This window comes from Amphiprion ocellaris, chromosome 17, assembly GCF_022539595.1.
Source record: "Amphiprion ocellaris isolate individual 3 ecotype Okinawa chromosome 17, ASM2253959v1, whole genome shotgun sequence".
Taxonomy (NCBI): domain Eukaryota; kingdom Metazoa; phylum Chordata; class Actinopteri; family Pomacentridae; genus Amphiprion; species Amphiprion ocellaris.
The window spans coordinates 2,551,785-2,571,585 of record NC_072782.1 but is presented as its reverse complement, the minus strand read 5'-3'; the positions used below and the strand labels follow the sequence as shown (position 1 = coordinate 2,571,585).

The following is a 19,801-nucleotide window of genomic DNA, read 5'->3' as shown; positions in this document are numbered from 1 at the left end:
ATATGAGAAAAATATCTGACTTTAACTTGTCAGTTTCTACAGTCTCTGATATAATGGAAGTACACTGACATTTGATTTACTTTCTAGATTTAATTTTGTCACTTCATTGTTTAACATCTACTTTCATTTCAAAAGAATGTGTATTAGGATGAGTAACAGGTTCCTTTCTGGTCCTGCCTGAAAAAAACTGCTAAACCTGCAAGAATGTAGACTAATGTAGTCTTCTGCAGCTCTGTGTGTTAGCATGCTACCATTTGTTGATTGGTGCCAATTGAAGAAGAGCTCAGGATCACAGGATTGTCGTTAGTTTTGCATGTCTCTGGTGATAATAATATTGGACCGTAAAATTATTACAGTTCATACTGTTGAAGACTTGAATGCCATTTTTAAATTACAAAATACATTCAATATTTACACAAATTTCACTCAAAGCCACAAATGTTATGGTGGCTGGAGGGCTTTATTCTCTGAAGGTCATGAATTACTAAAATATTTCATGAAAGAAGCAATGGTTTGACCTGCTGAAGGTGCTACAGAAATGGTCAAATCATCACTAAGGTTCATCCTCTGGCTGTAATGCATATATTTAGCAAATTTAAAGAAACCCTCATGATAACTGTTAGATTGTAGTAAAAGCCTAAAGTGTTAATCTGATTGTGGCACTAGTAAAAGAGTGGAATATGACCCCTCTCTGAGAACCATGAACGAAATGCGATCTCTGTCCAATGATTGCTGAGATATTTCAGTTTAGAACAAAGTGGTGAGCTGACTGAATGACCACCTAACAAACAGACAGACAGCCAGTTTGTATTAACCGCCACCTCATCTTGTACCTGTGCTGATATTTCTGACATGCCATTAAAATGAGATGTGCTATGTTGTATTAGCAGTGAAAGACTCATTTACACTTGTGACCTGTAATTAGATATCTGTTGTTATAATTCTTTTTCTTTGCCATTTGTGTTCTCCATATTGCAGCAAACTGATCAGAGCGTGATCATCATATGACTGACACAAAGGCAGATAGAGAGGAATCTGTCCCAGCTGAACAGGAAGTCAGTTTACTCAAAGCGGAACTCAACTTGGCCCCAAAAACATTGAGCTGAAAGGGAAATGTGCTTATGTGACAGCTGAAATGTCTCCAGACTTGAGTCTCATTGTAAAGAGAGGAATAAGAAATTCAACACATTTTCTCAAACAAAGACATGGCATGAAGACACCAGAGATGCTGCTGCTGCTGTGTTCATGTTCCTTGATGGTTGTTAAACTTCACTGCTGTCATGTTTCTATACAGATGCTGGGAGGGAAAGTGGGTCATCCATGCGGAGAAACAAGTGATTTAAAATGAACAATCTTAAAAACAGACCGAATCCCCATTCGTCCATCAGATTCAAACCTCAGCTCAAGGTTCGGCTTTGGGTTTATTTCACTTTTTACCAACATGTATCTGCAACATGAGAAGCACTGTTCACTTAGTTGCACATGTACTTTGTGGACACCTGGAGGAAGTGCGTCAGCAATGGGGAAAGCTCAGGGTCAAGCCATCCTGGCCAACAACAGTCACTTTATGTGTGCGGTGAACCTCTGATTTTGCAAATGCAAGTCAATGTGGTGATGCTCAAGGAGCTCATTTACATCTGGTCTCAGTTGATGTCCTGCACAGATCTGATTATTTTTGTTGTATTATTCATTTTTACAGGAAACCAAAACCTATGGAGAACTGTTTAGCTATTAGTTTATTGGTTAATAAGAAAAAAACTTTCAAAAATATAACATTGACCTGAACCTTAATATGAAGTTCAATTTTACATTTTTCAGTTTGATTTATATGGCTCCAGTTCACAGCATATATCATCTCATAGCGCTTAACATAGTAAGGTACAGACCTTACAAATTTTAAACAGAGAACTCAACAATCCAGAGTTTATCTATGATTTCCCTATGAGGAAGCAGTGCACCCTAACCCCCCCCCCCCCCCAAAAAAAAAACAAAACAAAAACAAGCATCTTTAATAGGAGGGGAAAACATTACTAGTAATCAGTACTGACCCTAAAAAAACCCATGAGTTGACTCCTATTTATTTCTTAAGACGTGTGCAACCAAAGCCCCCTAGGAACAGCTCTGGGCTTTGAGGTTATTTCACCCCATTGCCTCCAGTCATGTGATGTCATCCTGTTAAAAAACAAAAACACTTTTCCACTCAAATATATTACAAAATGAATTCCAATGAATCCACAGCACAACAAATCATTCTTGACCACAACAACACAAAAACTGTCAAAAGGTCCTATCAGTAAATAATATATTTACTAGCCAACAGCAAGAAGTCTCAGACATTAGGGAAGTCATGGTCTAATGATGTCTGAAAGAAGTTTTTGGTAAAAGAGGACAATGAGCAACTTTTGGAAACAGTACTCCACCTTTAAACATTTTATCCTGTTCTCTCAAAGCTTGAATGGCACGGCCATGGATTAAACACGCTGTGAATATTGGTATTGGTTGATTAAACGTGAGCTCATTTTAGAGGCACAGTGAAGTTTTCCACCAGAGAACAGTAACGTGTTTTTTTCAAAATGCTCCACTCAGCACAAAGTCATTACTCTCTAATAACCAAATGTAGAAGATCTGATATCAAGTAGGGAAAAAAATAGTAAAATCCACAATAAAAGCTGATTGTACCTTGCTGCCTACAACTTCACGTGGTGATGTTGTTTTTTTAAAATGACCTTTAAAAGTCCATGTTTAGGCTTAGCAAAAAGCAGAAGGAGCTTAGCACAGGCTTCAACAAAACAACACTTAGCAGAGTGATGAAAATCTCCCCCAGTTACATTACCAGTGATTGTGATATCATTAAATACATAACAGATCTGTGATACATACAAAGAGAAGCTGCCCTCAGGCAACCACAGTGTTCGACTACAGTTTTGGAAATATTACAGGAAGATTACACAAGATTTCACAGGGAAGCAGACTGCAAAAGGAGGATCTGGTTACATAACCAGAGAGCTGTGATTGTCTAGTTCCATGAGAAAGTTAGTCATTTTTTGAATGTGACAGCGATGATCATCTCCAGGATAATTATAAGCCTGTTGGGGGAGGAGGGTGACATGATTAAGCTGAGATATCTTGCATATCTTCTTTCATGTGAAATCTTCATGTGATTCTTTTAGTTTTTTGGGCATGACAGCACCGTTTTTGTTGCAAATCACCATAATACAGTCATGTAATGTTTGTAATGACAGATAGTTTATGCCCCATTTGTGTAAATAGTTAACATTCTATTTGTCTGTTGTGCAGATAGTTGATTTGCATGCTATTACACTATGCAAGAACAGAAAAAAGGATCCACCACTCTTACCATTGTATGTCACCCTGGGTTTGGTTAAACACAAAACCAGGTGAAGATCCATCTCATCTGACGACACAAACTTGGAGCACACAGGGCACTTGAAGCCTGAGAGAAACAAAGGAGAACATATTAGCAATGAATAAGAAGTGTAGGGTGATATGTGGAGTGTTTGACTGAATCCAAGAGTCAAACTCTAATAAAGTGACAAACATCATCTTCTCTCTTTGCCACAATTTGCTGATGCATTTTTGCATTTAATTTCCGGTTATTGTACCATACTGTGAATAAGATGCTAAAAATATCAAATGGTCATCATTTTTCAGTTTCTGAGACTTAATTTGTTGTAATGAGAGTGGCAGTTTTTGTTGATGCAGTACTAATTTGGCCTATACAAAAAACTAAAGCAAGGCTCACAGATCATGTATTCTGGATTTATAAATGTTATTTTTTCTGATAACAGACTTGAGGGTGATGAGACTGAGGTTTGTGAGCTGGAAAACCAAAACAGAGAGCTGAAAGACACTAAATTGCCCTTTAGAGCTGAGGAAACCTAGACAGTTCGAGGATCATTCTAAGGAACTACTACTATTATTATTTGCACACTGGAGGATACACTGATTCTGATAAAGACACACAGTAGCGTTAAACACTAGTCTGCATAATTAAAGGTTTTTCAGTGATATGGTGTGTTAAAGTCATCTTTTCTCTTTTTTCAAATTTGCTGTCCTCTAGCTGAGAAGCACCTGATGCAGCGGCATTTTGCTGGAAGATGTGCAGAGTACACAGTTTTTACTCCACACTCGAGTACTTCACAGAACCTCAACCTTCTCTGAGTGGGTAACTGTCTGTGCAGTCTGTTTCATTTCGAAAGACCTGCACATGTACTTTTGGAAACAGTCTCAATCAAGAATCACATACGTAACTAATTGTGCAGCAAGTCTTAATTGAAACACAAGAAAAGCACTCGGAGAGTGCAGTACTCTGCCAAGCTGCTCAGTCTTTGTATCATCTCCGATGGATAAAATCTTTCCCCACGATCACCCAAGTGGCCCAGGCAGATGGCTTCCTTCCCTGAGCCTGGTTCTGTTTTTTTCCCCCTGGTTATTCTAGAGGTATTCTCATTCCTTCCCACTGTCGCTCATAGGGAATCAAAAGGCAGCTTGGATTGTTGGGTTTTCTGTTCTGTTTCTAATTCATAAGGTCTGTACCTGACTATGCTAAGTGTGTGAGATGACATATGTTGTGAATCTGCGCTATATAAATACAATTGAATTGGATTGAAATAATATAGTTAGACAAATACCTTCTGCTTTATTTACATAAACTACTGAGGAATTGCTACAAAATAGTCATGGAAAAAATTATTAGACCACCTTTGTTTTCTTCATTTTTTTGTTTATTTTAATGCCTGGTACCACTGAAGGTAAATTTATTTGGAAAAATATAATGATCACAACAAAACTAGCTCACAAGAGTTTAATTTCAGAGTTGATATCTAGACATATTCCATGGTTTTCTTGATAATAACCAAAATCACTTCAGACCTTCCATTAATAGCTATGGCATTGTACTGCCAAAAACTGCTTTTAGGGATTCCATGTTTTCTTTTCTGTCTGATTTAGTCACATGATCCACACAGGAGTTAGTACTGAATTGCATAATCATTGTTACTGATGACTGCAGCCATGCGTCTTGGCTGCTCTCCACCAGCTTCTGACATTGTTCTGCTGTCACAGCAGCCCATTCCTGCTGCACAAATTCAAACAAATTTGCTTTGTTTTTCTGCTTGTGGTTATCCATATTGCACTTGATGATTTTCCACAGGTTTTCAGTTGGATTTCGATCTGGTAATTGAGCAGGCCAAGGCATGGTTCCAATGTTCCGGTTCTCCATCCAGGCTTTAACTGACCTTGCCGTGTGGCAAGGGGCATTGTCTTGTTGGAAAATCCAGTCATTAGTGGCAGGAAAGAGTTTTCCAGCTGACGGAAGAAGACTGTTTTCAAGAGTAGCCCCAAACATGACCTGGTTCATTGGCCCTGTTCCACCCAGACTGAAACAACCCCAGATGGTCACTGATCCACCCCCATGTTTTACTGTAGGGGCAGACAGTCTGGTCTATAGCTTCTCCAGGCTTCCTCCTAACCAGTAAGTTGGCTGGAGTGGGCATCAACTGGAAATTGAATTGACCGCTGAAGAGAACCTTAGCCCAATCATCAACAGTCCAATCCTTGTGATCCCAGCAAAGAGTAACCGGCTTTCCTCTGCCTTTCATTGATGAAGGGTGTCTTCCATGTCCTGTGTGATTTCAGACCAGCTTCAAGAAGCTGGTTTCCAACTGTCCTTGCCGAACAAGTCCCATTTCTCCACAGCGCCCACTCATTTTTAAGGTCCCTGGAGGTCTGCCCACGATTCCTGACATATGAAGGATGAGTGACGGTCATCTGGTGGGTAGAAAGACATTTCCTGCCACCACCAGCTCGCTATGTGGTAGTACCATGTTGGGCTTGTTTTTTCTTGGTGTAATGAACGGCTGTCTTGGAGATCTTCAGTTTATTCGCTACCTGTCTCTCACTCATGCCAACTTCCAGCAGTGCCAAGATGGCTGCCTTTGTGGCTTCACATAGTTCTTCAGTTTTAGGCATTATGTGAGAGCTGACAACTTCTGAGTTGTGCTACGGCTTGAATGTCAGCAGGAAAACACTCTAGACCTTTGCATGTGCAGCGCTGCTGATGACATGAAATGTCCTCTTATATACCCTGGGAATACAGTGAAGCTGAAGCATGTCAAATAGGACATAAAATATTATAGAATCAGCTGCATTTTTGTCATGTTTATTGTATTCTTTAGGTAATGTACCTTTAGTTGTACCAGACATTGACATGAACAAGAAATCGAAGAAAACAACGGTGGTCTAATAATTTTTTCCATGACTGTATATCACTCATAATAGATCACAAGTGTTCAAATGACAGTCCAGAAGGAACATGCTCACTGAATAGCAGGATTATTGGTGTTAGCGCGCAGTAAATAAAAGCCTACAGGTTCAATCACTATTGCACTATATCAATCAGAGTAAACATGCTGATTCATGAAAGGTTGCAAATGCACAAACGATTCTCCAAACAACATACTCCTAAATATTTCCAGTTACAACTCAGGTTGTAATTATCTCTTTGTTTCTACTTCCATCACAATTATCTTGTCACAGTCTCAGCCAACACAACAAATCCTGCAGTTTCCACTGACATCACCATGCCCTTTGTCACAGATTACCTTCAGAGTAACTCTCCTCCATCATCCATCAGCTGCTGGTGTAACAGTTCCACAGCAGGGGCAGAGTGTCGCAAATCACAGACAGGTGATGGACGTCAGACAGAGGAGTGGAAATGCATGCGTGTTGTGTGTGGAGCTTCCTACAATGTTAAAATCTGTCTGCATGCTGGGATTGTGACGGGATAAATAGATTAGTGCAGCCAGAAGCAGGCTCTCCGTTGCTTGTCTGACCTATTTAAGTGAATCACAACACTCACACACAAGCAGGACGTCACCTCTCGAGATCTCCTGGCCATCTGCTGACAATTAGGAATGTACAGTCTAGGTGTATTTATTTGAAAGAGAGATGAGGATGAATTCCAGCTCTGCACGACTCCACTAGTCATTCTGAAAAATGCTAAAAGCCAGAGCTGTGCCCTCCCTATGAGGCTGCGATGACTCATCCAGTAAACTGTATGGGATGCTCTCTCCAGTAAATTAAATTCCTGCCTGGGTCCTCATGCATGTCTCTTTGTCCCTTTGGCTTCCAAAAGTATATCTTTCCTAGAATAGCTCCCACACTCTGGACTTTGTATCTGTGAATGACATAAATGGATGCATATATGCATTTTTTGCTTTATCCAATTTATATCGCCCAACAGCAAACTTCTGTTGTGGAGAGATTCATATCCAAACAACTGATTAAAACAAATAGTGAATGAAGAGAACAAAGTCAGATGATCTGAAACATCTGCTTCCTTGAGGCACAAAGTTGTAAATTGGCAAAATAACGCTAAAGAGAATTGGAAATGTTCAGATGATGAGACACTTATTTAAAACGTGCAGTTTTCACTCCACTTAAACACTTCATCTGATGAGGATGTTAAAACTCATTATCATCATGTAGATGGAGATAAACAGGTTTATAATGAAAAAGAGCCTTTCTGAGTACTGCTTGGTTCAAGAAGAAGTGGAAGAACTCTATCATAGCATGACACTGATGTCAGAAGAAAACCTTACAGTGTCAGTTGGCATGCATTTTGTTTCATCTCCAAGATTATGTGGGCTTTTCTTTCTAGGAAATTGGCTGACCGCTTTCTCTTATGAAACTTCTAAAAATTGAATGCCTAAAGATACAGACACTTTTTCACTGGGCTGCAAGCATTGCTGGTTTGCTTGGATCATTATATGTCCATCACTCCGCTACTTCAGGAACCCTATTTGGTGGAAGGGTTTGTACTATATAGGTAGATTGTGATTTCAACTAAGTTGGATTGGTTTCAGTCACTGCTTTACACAGTGTCCCATCTGCTCTGTGGCCATGCAAAAATTCATGTGTATATATCTGCAGAAGTCATGCTTGCCACTGATACCCAACACTGTAAAGCTACAGCAAGAAACAGAAAGGCCACTTCTGGCCTCTAGGAAAATATTAAGCGGCCTGTGATGTTTCTGTTAAAACTTTTATGTATGCTGTTTTTTTTTCCTTCTCTTTGCTCACTCACTCTCATCTTTAAAATTTACTGGATTTTTTTTGATATTGTGTTATGATAGAGGTGAATGAGGAAGCCATTGGTTTAGGGGAGAACACAGACCAGTTACTGTCTAAAGAAGTCATAGTGTCAGTGCAGCTGAGGCTGGTTAAAACCAAGAAACTGGCCTTTGAGAGTTGGCCGTGGAGCTAACAATTGCACCCAGTTAAACAAAAGGCACTTGGATTGCCTTATGTCTCATAGTCTCCAATACAAAAGGCCACTCGCAGTAGTACTTTGTTGACAACAATGCTAACAAAAGTTGTTTTGTAAAAATTTGTTTTACTTAATTTATATGCCATTTATGCATAAAGATGCTTCAAATTGTAATTGGATCATCTATTCTATATGTGGTACCCACAGTATACCACCTAGTAGTTTAAGTAAGAAGTCTCAAGCAAGCATAAGTTATGGCAACTGGACTAACCTCGTGTGAGTCGAAAACGTTTCACCTCTCATCCAAGAGGCTTCTTCAGTTCTGAAAGCCTGGTGGGGAGTACCAGATATTTATCCACCAGGAGGGTGGTGGCAAAAACAAGTGGACAAAGACCCGAAACCAACAGACTCGTTAGGTGTTAATGTGAGTCGTTAGCCTTTGATGGGCGGTCGTTACCCCTCCCAGCCCTCTAGGAGGGTGGTTGGGGGTCACCTGACTGCAAGTGGGACAGATGGCTGCACCTCCTTGGGAGGGCTCTAAGAACGGCGTTGTAAGTGGGAGACAAGTGGTGTCTGAGGCCCCCTCCTCTGTTCAAAGATGGCCGTTCTAGTTTGACATGAATGGCTTCTTTTACCCCTCTCTCAAACCATCTGTCCTCTCTGGCTAGAATGCGCACCTTGTGGTCATCAAAGGAGTGCCCCTTCTCCTTGAGGTGGAGGTGGACTGCTGAGTCCTGGCCTGTGGTCGTGGCCCTCCTGTGTTGTGCCATGCGCTTGTGTAATGGCTGCTTAGTCTCTCCAATGTACAGGTCAGAGCATTCCTCATTGCACTGCACTGCGTACACCACATTGCTCTGTTTCTCCCTTGGAATTTTGTCCTTGGGATGGACCAGCTTTTGCCTCAGAGTGTTGCTGGGCTTGAAGTGTACTGGGATCTGGTGGGTGTTAAAGATCCTCCTGAGTTTCTCTGAAATTCCTGCCACATAGGGGATGACAATGTTGTTTCTCTTTTTGTGGTCCTCGTCTTTCTTATCCTCCCTGCGCTTTTTTGCTGTTTTGATAAAAGCCCAGTTTGGATAGCCACAAGTTTGAAGAGCAGAGTGAATATGTTTGTGTTCCCTTCTTTTTCCATCCGCTTCTGATGGGATGTTCTGTGCTCTGTGCTTTAAGGTACGGATCACCCCCAACTTGTGTTCTAGTGGGTGGTGTGAATCAAACAGGAGGTACTGGTCTGTGTGAGTGGGTTTTCTGTAGACCTCAATGTTGAGTTCCCCATTGGTTTCAATGCGTACCACGCAATCTAGAAACGCCAGACAGTTGTCTTGGACATCCTCTCTTGTGAACTTGATGTTTTTATCCACCGAGTTGAGGTGTTCTGTGAAAGGTTCGACCTCACCCTTCCTGATGGTGACCCATGTGTCATCCACATATCTGAACCAGTGCCTCGGGGAGTGGCCACTGAATGTTCTCAGTGCCACAATCTCCATTTCTTCCATGTACAGGTTAGCTACAATGGGGGATACAGGGGATCCCATGGCACAGCCGTGTTTTTGCCTGTAGAAACCATTGTTGTACTGGAAATAAGTGGTGCTGAGGCAAAGGTTAAGGAGGTCACACACCTGTTCGGGGGAGAGGTTGGTCCTCTCAGACAGAGAGTTGTCAAGCAACAGTTTTCTCTTTACTGTCTGTATTGCATCTCCAGTGGGAATGCAAGTAAAAAGCGAAGTCACGTCATATGAAACCATAGTTTCCTCAGGGTCTAAGCTGATTTTTCTGACCTTGTTTGTAAAGTCCATCGAGTTCCTTATGTGGTGGGGGGTGTCCCCCACCAATGGGGAAAGGATGGTGGCAAGATACTTAGCAATGTTGTATGTCACAGAGTTGATGCTGCTTACAATTGGTCTCAGAGGGGCGCCCTCTTTGTGAATTTTTGGCAGCCCGTATATGCAAGGGATAGCATCGCCTGGATAGAGTTTGTAGTACAGGGCCCGGTCGATGATCTGACCTTTCTCCAGTTTTTGCAGGCAGTTAACCACTTTGAGTTTGTAGGTGTTGGTGGGGTCTCGTTTTAGGGTCTCATAAGTTGCTGAGTCACATAGGAGGCTGCTGACCTTTGAGTGATAGTCAGCTGTGTTAAGGATAACAGTACATCTCCCCTTATCTGCAGGTAGGATTGTGATGTTGGGATCCTTCTGCAGAGTTATCAGTGCCCGTTTCTCCTGTGCGGAGATGTTGGACGGGGGTAACTTGGCACTGGAGAGTGCTGCCGACACCTTAAGCCTGATCTGTTCCGCCTCTGTCTCTGACAACCTATTGTTCCTAATGGCCGATTCTGTGGCCGTCACCAAGTCCACCACCGGTAACTCATCTGGTGTGACTGCAAAGTTCAGTCCTTTGGCAAGGACCCCCCGCTCGGCTGGAGTGAGCTCTCTGTCTGACAAATTCTTAACCCATTTGTCATAGGTGTCCAGTTCCGCTGTTTTGCTCTGTGGGGCCGCCTGGGAAGGACTGCCGCCAGTCCTTCCTTCAGAGCTCTGTATTTTGGCCCATTCTTGTTCCCCCCTGGAACTATAGAACCGGGACTCAAGGTTCTGAAATTTCCGTGTTTGCCTTTCTTTGCCCTTAGCATGCTGCGCCATCTGTGCTGTCTCTGTGTGTTTGGAAACGGCTTCCCAAACATGCCCAGGAAGGACTGCCTCCAGCCCTTCCTCCAACGCATCAATTTTTGATCGTAGGACATCGATCGTAAAATGAACCTGTCTAACTCTCTCATTGAGGAGTTGGTTCTGTGCCCTCTTTAGGATGTTTTCTGCTTTGTGGCCTTTCACCGTGGAGGTGAGCCATAAGCTTTTGGGAAAGATCCTTTTTTGCCTGCAACGCAGGTTGAACCGCAGGTGGTTCCTGTAATCCGCCACTTTCCTCGCCAGTCTCTCATACTCCCGCACCCTCCGCAGGGTGTCCGCCCCAAAATGAGTATGAATAAATCTGTGGATGTTCTCAGTCATCCAGGTCATGATAAGTCTCAAGCAAGCATAAGTTATGGCAACTGGACTAACCTCGTGTGAGTCGAAAACGTTTCACCTCTCATCCAAGAGGCTTCTTCAGTTCTGAAAGCCTGGTGGGGAGTACCAGATATTTATCCACCAGGAGGGTGGTGGCAAAAACAAGTGGACAAAGACCCGAAACCAACAGACTCGTTAGGTGTTAATGTGAGTCGTTAGCCTTTGATGGGCGGTCGTTACCCCTCCCAGCCCTCTAGGAGGGTGGTTGGGGGTCACCTGACTGCAAGTGGGACAGATGGCTGCACCTCCTTGGGAGGGCTCTAAGAACGGCGTTGTAAGTGGGAGACAAGTGGTGTCTGAGGCCCCCTCCTCTGTTCAAAGATGGCCGTTCTAGTTTGACATGAATGGCTTCTTTTACCCCTCTCTCAAACCATCTGTCCTCTCTGGCTAGAATGCGCACCTTGTGGTCATCAAAGGAGTGCCCCTTCTCCTTGAGGTGGAGGTGGACTGCTGAGTCCTGGCCTGTGGTCGTGGCCCTCCTGTGTTGTGCCATGCGCTTGTGTAATGGCTGCTTAGTCTCTCCAATGTACAGGTCAGAGCATTCCTCATTGCACTGCACTGCGTACACCACATTGCTCTGTTTCTCCCTTGGAATTTTGTCCTTGGGATGGACCAGCTTTTGCCTCAGAGTGTTGCTGGGCTTGAAGTGTACTGGGATCTGGTGGGTGTTAAAGATCCTCCTGAGTTTCTCTGAAATTCCTGCCACATAGGGGATGACATGTTGTTGTTTCTGTTTTTGTGGTCCTCGTCTTTCTTATCCTCCCTGCGCTTTTTTGCTGTTTTGATAAAAGCCCAGTTTGGATAGACACAAGTTTGAAGAGCAGAGTGAATATGTTTGTGTTCCCTTCTTTTTCCATCCGCTTCTGATGGGATGTTCTGTGCTCTGTGCTTTAAGGTACGGATCACCCCCAACTTGTGTTCTAGTGGGTGGTGTGAATCAAACAGGAGGTACTGGTCTGTGTGAGTGGGTTTTCTATAGACCCCAATGTTGAGTTCCCCATTGGTTTCAATGCGTACCACGCAATCTAGAAACGCCAGACAGTTGTCTTGGACATTCTCTCTTGTGAACTTGATGTTTTTATCCACCGAGTTGAGGTGTTCTGTGAAAGGTTCGACCTCACCCTTCCTGATGGTGACTCATGTGTCATCCACATATCTGAACCAGTGCCTCGGGGAGTGGCCACTGAATGTTCTCAGTGCCACAATCTCCATTTCTTCCATGTACAGGTTAGCTACAATGGGGGATACAGGGGATCCCATGGCACAGCCGTGTTTTTGCCTGTAGAAACCGTTGTTGTATTGGAAATAAGTGGTGCTGACGCAAAGGTTAAGGAGGTCACACACCTGTTCGGGGGAGAGGTTGGTCCTCTCAGACAGAGAGTTGTCAAGCAGCAGTTTTCTCTTTACTGTCTGTATTGCATCTCCAGTGGGAATGCAAGTAAAAAGCGAAGTCACGTCATATGAAACCATAGTTTCCTCAGGGTCTAAGCTGATTTTTCTGACCTTGTTTGTAAAGTCCATCGAGTTCCTTATGTGGTGGGGGGTGTCCCCCACCAATGGGGAAAGGATGGTGGCAAGATACTTAGCAATGTTGTATGTCACAGAGTTGATGCTGCTTACAATTGGTCTCAGAGGGGCGCCCTCTGTGAATTTTTGGCAGCCCGTATATGCAAGGGATAGCATCGCCTGGATAGAGTTTGTAGTACAGGACCCGGTCGATGATCTGACCTTTCTCCAGTTTTTGCAGGCAGTTAACCACTTTGAGTTTGTAGGTGTTGGTGGGGTCTCGTTTTAGGGTCTCATAAGTTGCTGAGTCACATAGGAGGCTGCTGACCTTTGAGTGATAGTCAGCTGTGTTAAGGATAACAGTACATCTCCCCTTATCTGCAGGTAGGATTGTGATGTTGGGATCCTTCTGCAGAGTTATCAGTGCCCGTTTCTCCTGTGCGGAGATGTTGGACGGGGGTAACTTGGCACTGGAGAGTGCTGCCTTAAGCCTGATCTGTTCCGCCTCTGTCTCTGACAACCTATTGTTCCTAATGGCCGATTCTGTGGCCGTAACCAAGTCCACCACCGGTAACTCATCTGGTGTGACTGCAGAGTTCAGTCCTTTGGCAAGGACCCCCCGCTCGGCTGGAGTTAGCTCTCTGTCTGACAAATTACAGAGCTCTGAAGGAAGGACTGGCGGCAGTCCTTCCCGGGCGGCCACACAGAGCAAAACAGCTGAACTGGACACCTATGACAAATGGGTTAAGAATTTGTCAGACAGAGAGCTCACTCCAGCCGAGCGGGGGGTCCTTAAGGTGTCGGCAGCACTCTCCAGTGCCAAGTTACCCCCGTCCAACATCTCCGCACAGGAGAAACGGGCACTGATAACTCTGCAGAAGGATCCCAACATCACAATCCTACCTGCAGATAAGGGGAGATATACTGTTATCCTTAACACAGCTGACTATCACTCAAAGGTCAGCAGCCTCCTATGTGACTCAGCAACTTATGAGACCCAAAAACGAGACCCCACCAACACCTACAAACTCAAAGTGGTTAACTGCCTGCAAAAACTGGAGAAAGGTCAGATCATCGACCGGGCCCTGTACTACAAACTCTATCCAGGCGATGCTATCCCTTACATATACGGGCTGCCAAAAATTCACAGAGGGCGCCCCTCTGAGACCAATTGTAAGCAGCATCAACTCTGTGACATACAACATTGCTAAGTATCTTGCCACCATCCTTTCCCCATTGGTGGGGGACACCCCCCACCACATAAGGAACTCGATGGACTTTACAAACAAGGTCAGAAAAATCAGCTTAGACCCTGAGGAAACTATGGTTTCATATGACGTGACTTCGCTTTTTACTTGCATTCCCACTGGAGATGCAATACAGACAGTAAAGAGAAAACTGCTGCTTGACAACTCTCTGTCTGAGAGGACCAACCTCTCCCCCGAACAGGTGTGTGACCTCCTTAACCTTTGCCTCAGCACCACTTATTTCCAATACAACAACGGTTTCTACAGGCAAAAACACGGCTGTGCCATGGGATCCCCTGTATCCCCCATTGTAGCTAACCTGTACATGGAAGAAATGGAGATTGTGGCACTGAGAACATTCAGTGGCCACTCCCCGAGGCACTGGTTCAGATATGTGGATGACACATGGGTCACCATCAGGAAGGGTGAGGTCGAACCTTTCACAGAACACCTCAACTCGGTGGATAAAAACATCAAGTTCACAAGAGAGGATGTCCAAGACAACTGTCTGGCGTTTCTAGATTGCGTGGTACGCATTGAAACCAATGGGGAACTCAACATTGGGGTCTACAGAAAACCCACTCACACAGACCAGTACCTCCTGTTTGATTCACACCACCCACTAGAACACAAGTTGGGGGTGATCCGTACCTTAAAGCACAGAGCACAGAACATCCCATCAGAAGCGGATGGAAAAAGAAGGGAACACAAACATATTCACTCTGCTCTTCAAACTTGTGTCTATCCAAACTGGGCTTTTATCAAAACAGCAAAAAAGCGCAGGGAGGATAAGAAAGACGAGGACCACAAAAACAGAAACAACAACATGTCATCCCCTATGTGGCAGGAATTTCAGAGAAACTCAGGAGGATCTTTAACACCCACCAGATCCCAGTACACTTCAAGCCCAGCAACACTCTGAGGCAAAAGCTGGTCCATCCCAAGGACAAAATTCCAAGGGAGAAACAGAGCAATGTGGTGTACGCAGTGCAGTGCAATGAGGAATGCTCTGACCTGTACATTGGAGAGACTAAGCAGCCATTACACAAGCGCATGGCACAACACAGGAGGGCCACGACCACAGGCCAGGACTCAGCAGTCCACCTCCACCTCAAGGAGAAGGGGCACTCCTTTGATGACCACAAGGTGCGCATTCTAGCCAGAGAGGACAGATGGTTTGAGAGAGGGGTAAAAGAAGCCATTCATGTCAAACTAGAACGGCCATCTTTGAACAGAGGAGGGGGCCTCAGACACCACTTGTCTCCCACTTACAACGCCGTTCTTAGAGCCCTCCCAAGGAGGTGCAGCCATCTGTCCCACTTGCAGTCAGGTGACCCCCAACCACCCTCCTAGAGGGCTGGGAGGGGTAACGACCGCCCATCAAAGGCTAACGACTCACATTAACACCTAACGAGTCTGTTGGTTTCGGGTCTTTGTCCACTTGTTTTTGCCACCACCCTCCTGGTGGATAAATATCTGGTACTCCCCACCAGGCTTTCAGAACTGAAGAAGCCTCTTGGATGAGAGGTGAAACGTTTTCGACTCACACGAGGTTAGTCCAGTTGCCATAACTTATGCTTTCTTGAGACTTATCATGACCTGGATGACTGAGAACATCCACAGATTTTTTCGACATAGTATAATAAGGCGTTTTTTTGGCGCCAAAATTCATGATGATTTTTTTTGCACAGAAAACCTTTCTGGAGTGTTTTTCACGCTCTCCTTTACATTATATCATCATATGGCACGTTTTCACAACATGTTCGAAAAATTGCATTTTTTTTCGACATAGTATAGTAAGGCGTTTTTTTGGCGCCAAAATTCATGATGATTTTTTTTGGACAGAAAACCTTTCTGGAGTGTTTTTCACGCCCTCCTTTATATTATTTCAACATACGGCATGTTTTTACAACATGTTCGAAAAATCGCATTTTTTTTCGACATAGTATAGTAAGGCGTTTTTTTGGCGCCAAAATTCATGATGATTTTTTTTGCACAGAAAACCTTTCTGGAGTGTTTTTCACGCCCTCCTTTATATTATTTCAACATACGGCACGTTTTTACAACATGTTCGAAAAATCGCATTTTTTTTCGACATAGTATAGTAAGGCGTTTTTTTGGCGCCAAAATTCATGATGATTTTTTTTGCACAGAAAACCTTTCTGGAGTGTTTTTCACGCTCTCCTTTACATTATTTCATTATATGGCACATTTTTACAACATGTCCGAAAAATTGCATTTTTTTTCGACATAGTATAGTAAGGCGTTTTTTTGGGGCCTTAGACTGGAGGTGTTCTGCTTCCAGGTTGTCCCATCCTTGTGAGCATGATATCTCTTCAACACTTGGAGACAGTTTCTTAAAATTTGGCAGAGACTTCCTTTTGGACTCGAGTGTGAAGTGATTAGAATTTGATCGTTGAAGGTTAAAGCCAGGGGCAACCACATGACCTTCTGCATGTCATTCCAATGCTTTTATTCTCCAGATAAGTCCAGTCTCTCTTCATTATAGCTCTCAAAAAAAGGCACAAAAATGGCCTAAAACTAACACTATAAATAAGGGTCTTTGTGAACTAATGGCTAAAAATATAACTCAAGAATTTATCCAAATTTCTAATAGGATAAAATGGTAATGACATGGTGATGACATTTTATATCTAAAAGGTCAAAGATCAATCCTCCACAGATGGAGGATATAAGCTGCAGCTTTACCAGTTGATGGAGACATACAGTCATGGAAAAAATGATTAGACCACCCTTGTTTTCTTCAATTTCTTGTTCATTTCAATGCCTGGTACCACTAAAGGTAGATTACCTGAAAAATACAATGAACACGACTTTAAATGCAGCTGATTCCATCATATTTTATGTCCCATCTGACATGCTTCAGCTTCATTGTATTCCAGGGTATATAAGAGGACATTTCATGTCATCAGCAGCACATGCAAAGGTCTAGAGTGGTTTCCTGCTGACATTCAAGCCGTAGCACAACTCAGAAGTTGTCAGCTCTCACATAACGCCTAAAACTAAAGAATTATGTGAAGCCGCAAAGGCAGCCATCTTGGCACTGCTGGAAATTGCTATGAGTGAGAGACAGGTAGCAAAAAACCTGAAGATCTCCAAGACAGCCGTTCATTACACCAAGAAAAAACAAGCCCAACATGGTTCTACCAAACTGCTAGCTGGTCAGGAAACATCTTTCTACCCACCAGATGACCGTCACTCATCCCTTCCTGTCAGGGATTGTCCTCAGACCTCCAGGGACCTTAAAAATGAGTGGACACTGTGGAGAAGTGTGATTTGTTCAGGAAGGACAGTTTGAAAGCAACTTGTTGAAGCTGGTCTGAAGTCACACAGGACAGGAAGAAGTCCTTCATCAAGGAAAGGCAGAGGAAAGCCAGTTACTCTTTGCTGGGATCACAAGGATAGGACTGTTGATGATTGGACTAAGGTTTTCTTCAGGGATGAATCCAGTTTTCAGTTGATGTCCTCTCCATCCAGCTTACTGGGGTTAGGAGGAAGCCTGGAGAAGCTACAAACCAGACTGTCTGCCCCTACAGTAAAACATGGAGGTGGATCAGTGACCATCTGGGGTAGTTTCAGTCTGGGTGGAACAGGGCAAATGAACCAGGTCATGTTTGGGGTTACTCTAGAAAACAGTCTTCTTCCATCAGATGGAAAACTCTTTCGTGCCTCTAATGACTGGATTTTCCAACAAGATGATGCCCCTTACCACATGGCAAGGTCAGTTAAAGCCTGGATGGAGAACCAGAACATTGGAACCATGCCTTGGCTGCTCAATCATCAGATCTAAATCCAACTGAAAACCTGTGGAAAACCATCACACTCAAAATGGAGAACCACAAGCCCAAAAACAAAGCAGGTTAGTTAGAATTAGTGCAACAGGAATGGGCTGCTGTGACAGCAGAACAATGTTAGAAGCTGGTGGAGAGCAGCCAAGATGCATGGATGCAGTCATCAGAAACAATGGTTATGAATCAGTACTAACTCCTGTGTGGATCATGGGACTAAAACAGACAGAAAAGAAAACATGGAATCCTAAAAGCTGTTTTTGGCAGAACAATGCCATAGCTACTGATGGAAGAACTGAAGTGACTTTGGTTATTATCAAGAAAACCACGGAAAATGACATCAGCTCTGAAATTAAACTCTTATTAGCTATTTTTGTTTGTATCATTATATTTGTCCAAACAAATGTACCTTTAGTGGTACCAGGCATTAAAATGAACAAGAAATTGAAGAAAACAAGGGCGGTCTGATCATTTTTTCCATGACTGTACAACCGTGGTTCAGTAGCTTCAGTTTCCTCTATAATTGGGCAGTTTAACTGCAGAAATCAGAATCAATCATTGTGTTCGACCTGTGTGTCGACTATTGGGTGATTTTTCATAAAAGAACAGTAGCCTCACAAAATAAAACAGCTCCTTTTTGACAGTAAGATCTTGTACTGGGATTTGCTTGGTTTTGATGTCAAAATATATGTAAAATATCATGCAGAATCCAAATCTACATGTTCTAAAATCTTAACTCACAATCTGTAATCTGATGTGGATTTCATACACATGGCCCTTCTGACTCTTGTTCCAGAAACGATCAGTGGAAATCTTCTCTTCCATTTTTTTCCATTTGCCGTGAAATTGTTTCAGCGTTGTGGGGAAAGGGTAAGGAGTTGGCAGACAGTAGATATGTGCCCCAAAGGCTCCAAAGTGTTCGCTTAAATCGAGCAGCCATTCTACAGAGTTTGAAAAAGATGATAGAAAACTGTTAGAGAAGCTTGTCATCATTATGTACAACCACTCCGGTTAAATTGAAGCGGGTGATGATGCGCGACTGCCGCAGGATACGAGGCGGGGTGGATGAAAGCAGGAGAATGGAAGCAGGAAGGAGAGAGCTGAAGCATTATTCAGTCTGTATGCAGATCCTCAGTCATCCAGGTCAGGGTAATCCTTGGAACTGGAGTTCTCATTTGAGTCTTTGAAGACGTTTCACCTTCTTGGATTGTTCAGTCTACATTACCACTGGTTCCTAGAGTTGTCAACAAGACGCAGTGCGGTGAAAGATTCGACAAGTACTACAAGTTCAGTCACAGGATTGTCGGCTAAACCCAAGGTTGGTGGTTCAATCCCCCACTCCTCCACATGTAGAAATGTCAAGATACTGAACCTGAAGTTGCTCCCGAGATGAGCACCTTCCATGACGACTCTGTCACAAATGTTGTGTAAATGTGTGAATGAGAAACACAGTGTTAAGCTCTTTGAGTACCACTAAGGTAGAAAAGCCCTGTAGAAGTACTTACTCTAGAGCAGGGGTGTCAAACATACGGCCCGCGGGCCAAAAGCGGCCCTCCAGAGGGTCCAATCCAGGCCTCAAAGTGTAAAAATTACAGAGAAGACATTAACTGCAGATTGTAAATTAGTAAAACTATAAATTTAAAATAATTTCTAGACCATGACAAGTTGTTTAGATCACAAAATAAAATACTAGAGTACTCATTGTTCTTTTTTTGTTTTATGTCTCATTTTTGTAATATTTTGTTTCGTTTTTGTTGTTTTACGTCTTTTTTGTGTGACTTTTTTCATTTTGTGTTTTGCTTTGTTGTTTTATGCATCATTTGTGTCGCTTAGTATTTTTTTGGTCTTGCTTGTGTTTTTTGTCATTTTGTTTCTCGCTTTTGTCAT

The 19,801-nt window shown here is 43.2% G+C and overlaps 1 protein-coding gene across 1 annotated transcript in view; it reads left to right on the top strand.

Annotated features, from left to right (window-relative positions):
* LOC111571154 (poly [ADP-ribose] polymerase tankyrase-1-like) overlaps nucleotides 1-19,801 on the top strand; it is a 166,111-nt gene that overhangs the window by 107,977 nt on the left and 38,333 nt on the right. Inside the window, exons 15-19 of the mRNA XM_055004022.1 lie at nucleotides 10,228-10,345; nucleotides 10,458-10,649; nucleotides 10,754-10,878; nucleotides 11,092-11,125; nucleotides 13,243-14,031. Of these exons, the coding sequence (XP_054859997.1) occupies nucleotides 10,228-10,345; nucleotides 10,458-10,649; nucleotides 10,754-10,878; nucleotides 11,092-11,125; nucleotides 13,243-14,031 (1,258 nt within the window). The remainder of the gene's footprint in view (nucleotides 1-10,227; nucleotides 10,346-10,457; nucleotides 10,650-10,753; nucleotides 10,879-11,091; nucleotides 11,126-13,242; nucleotides 14,032-19,801) is intronic.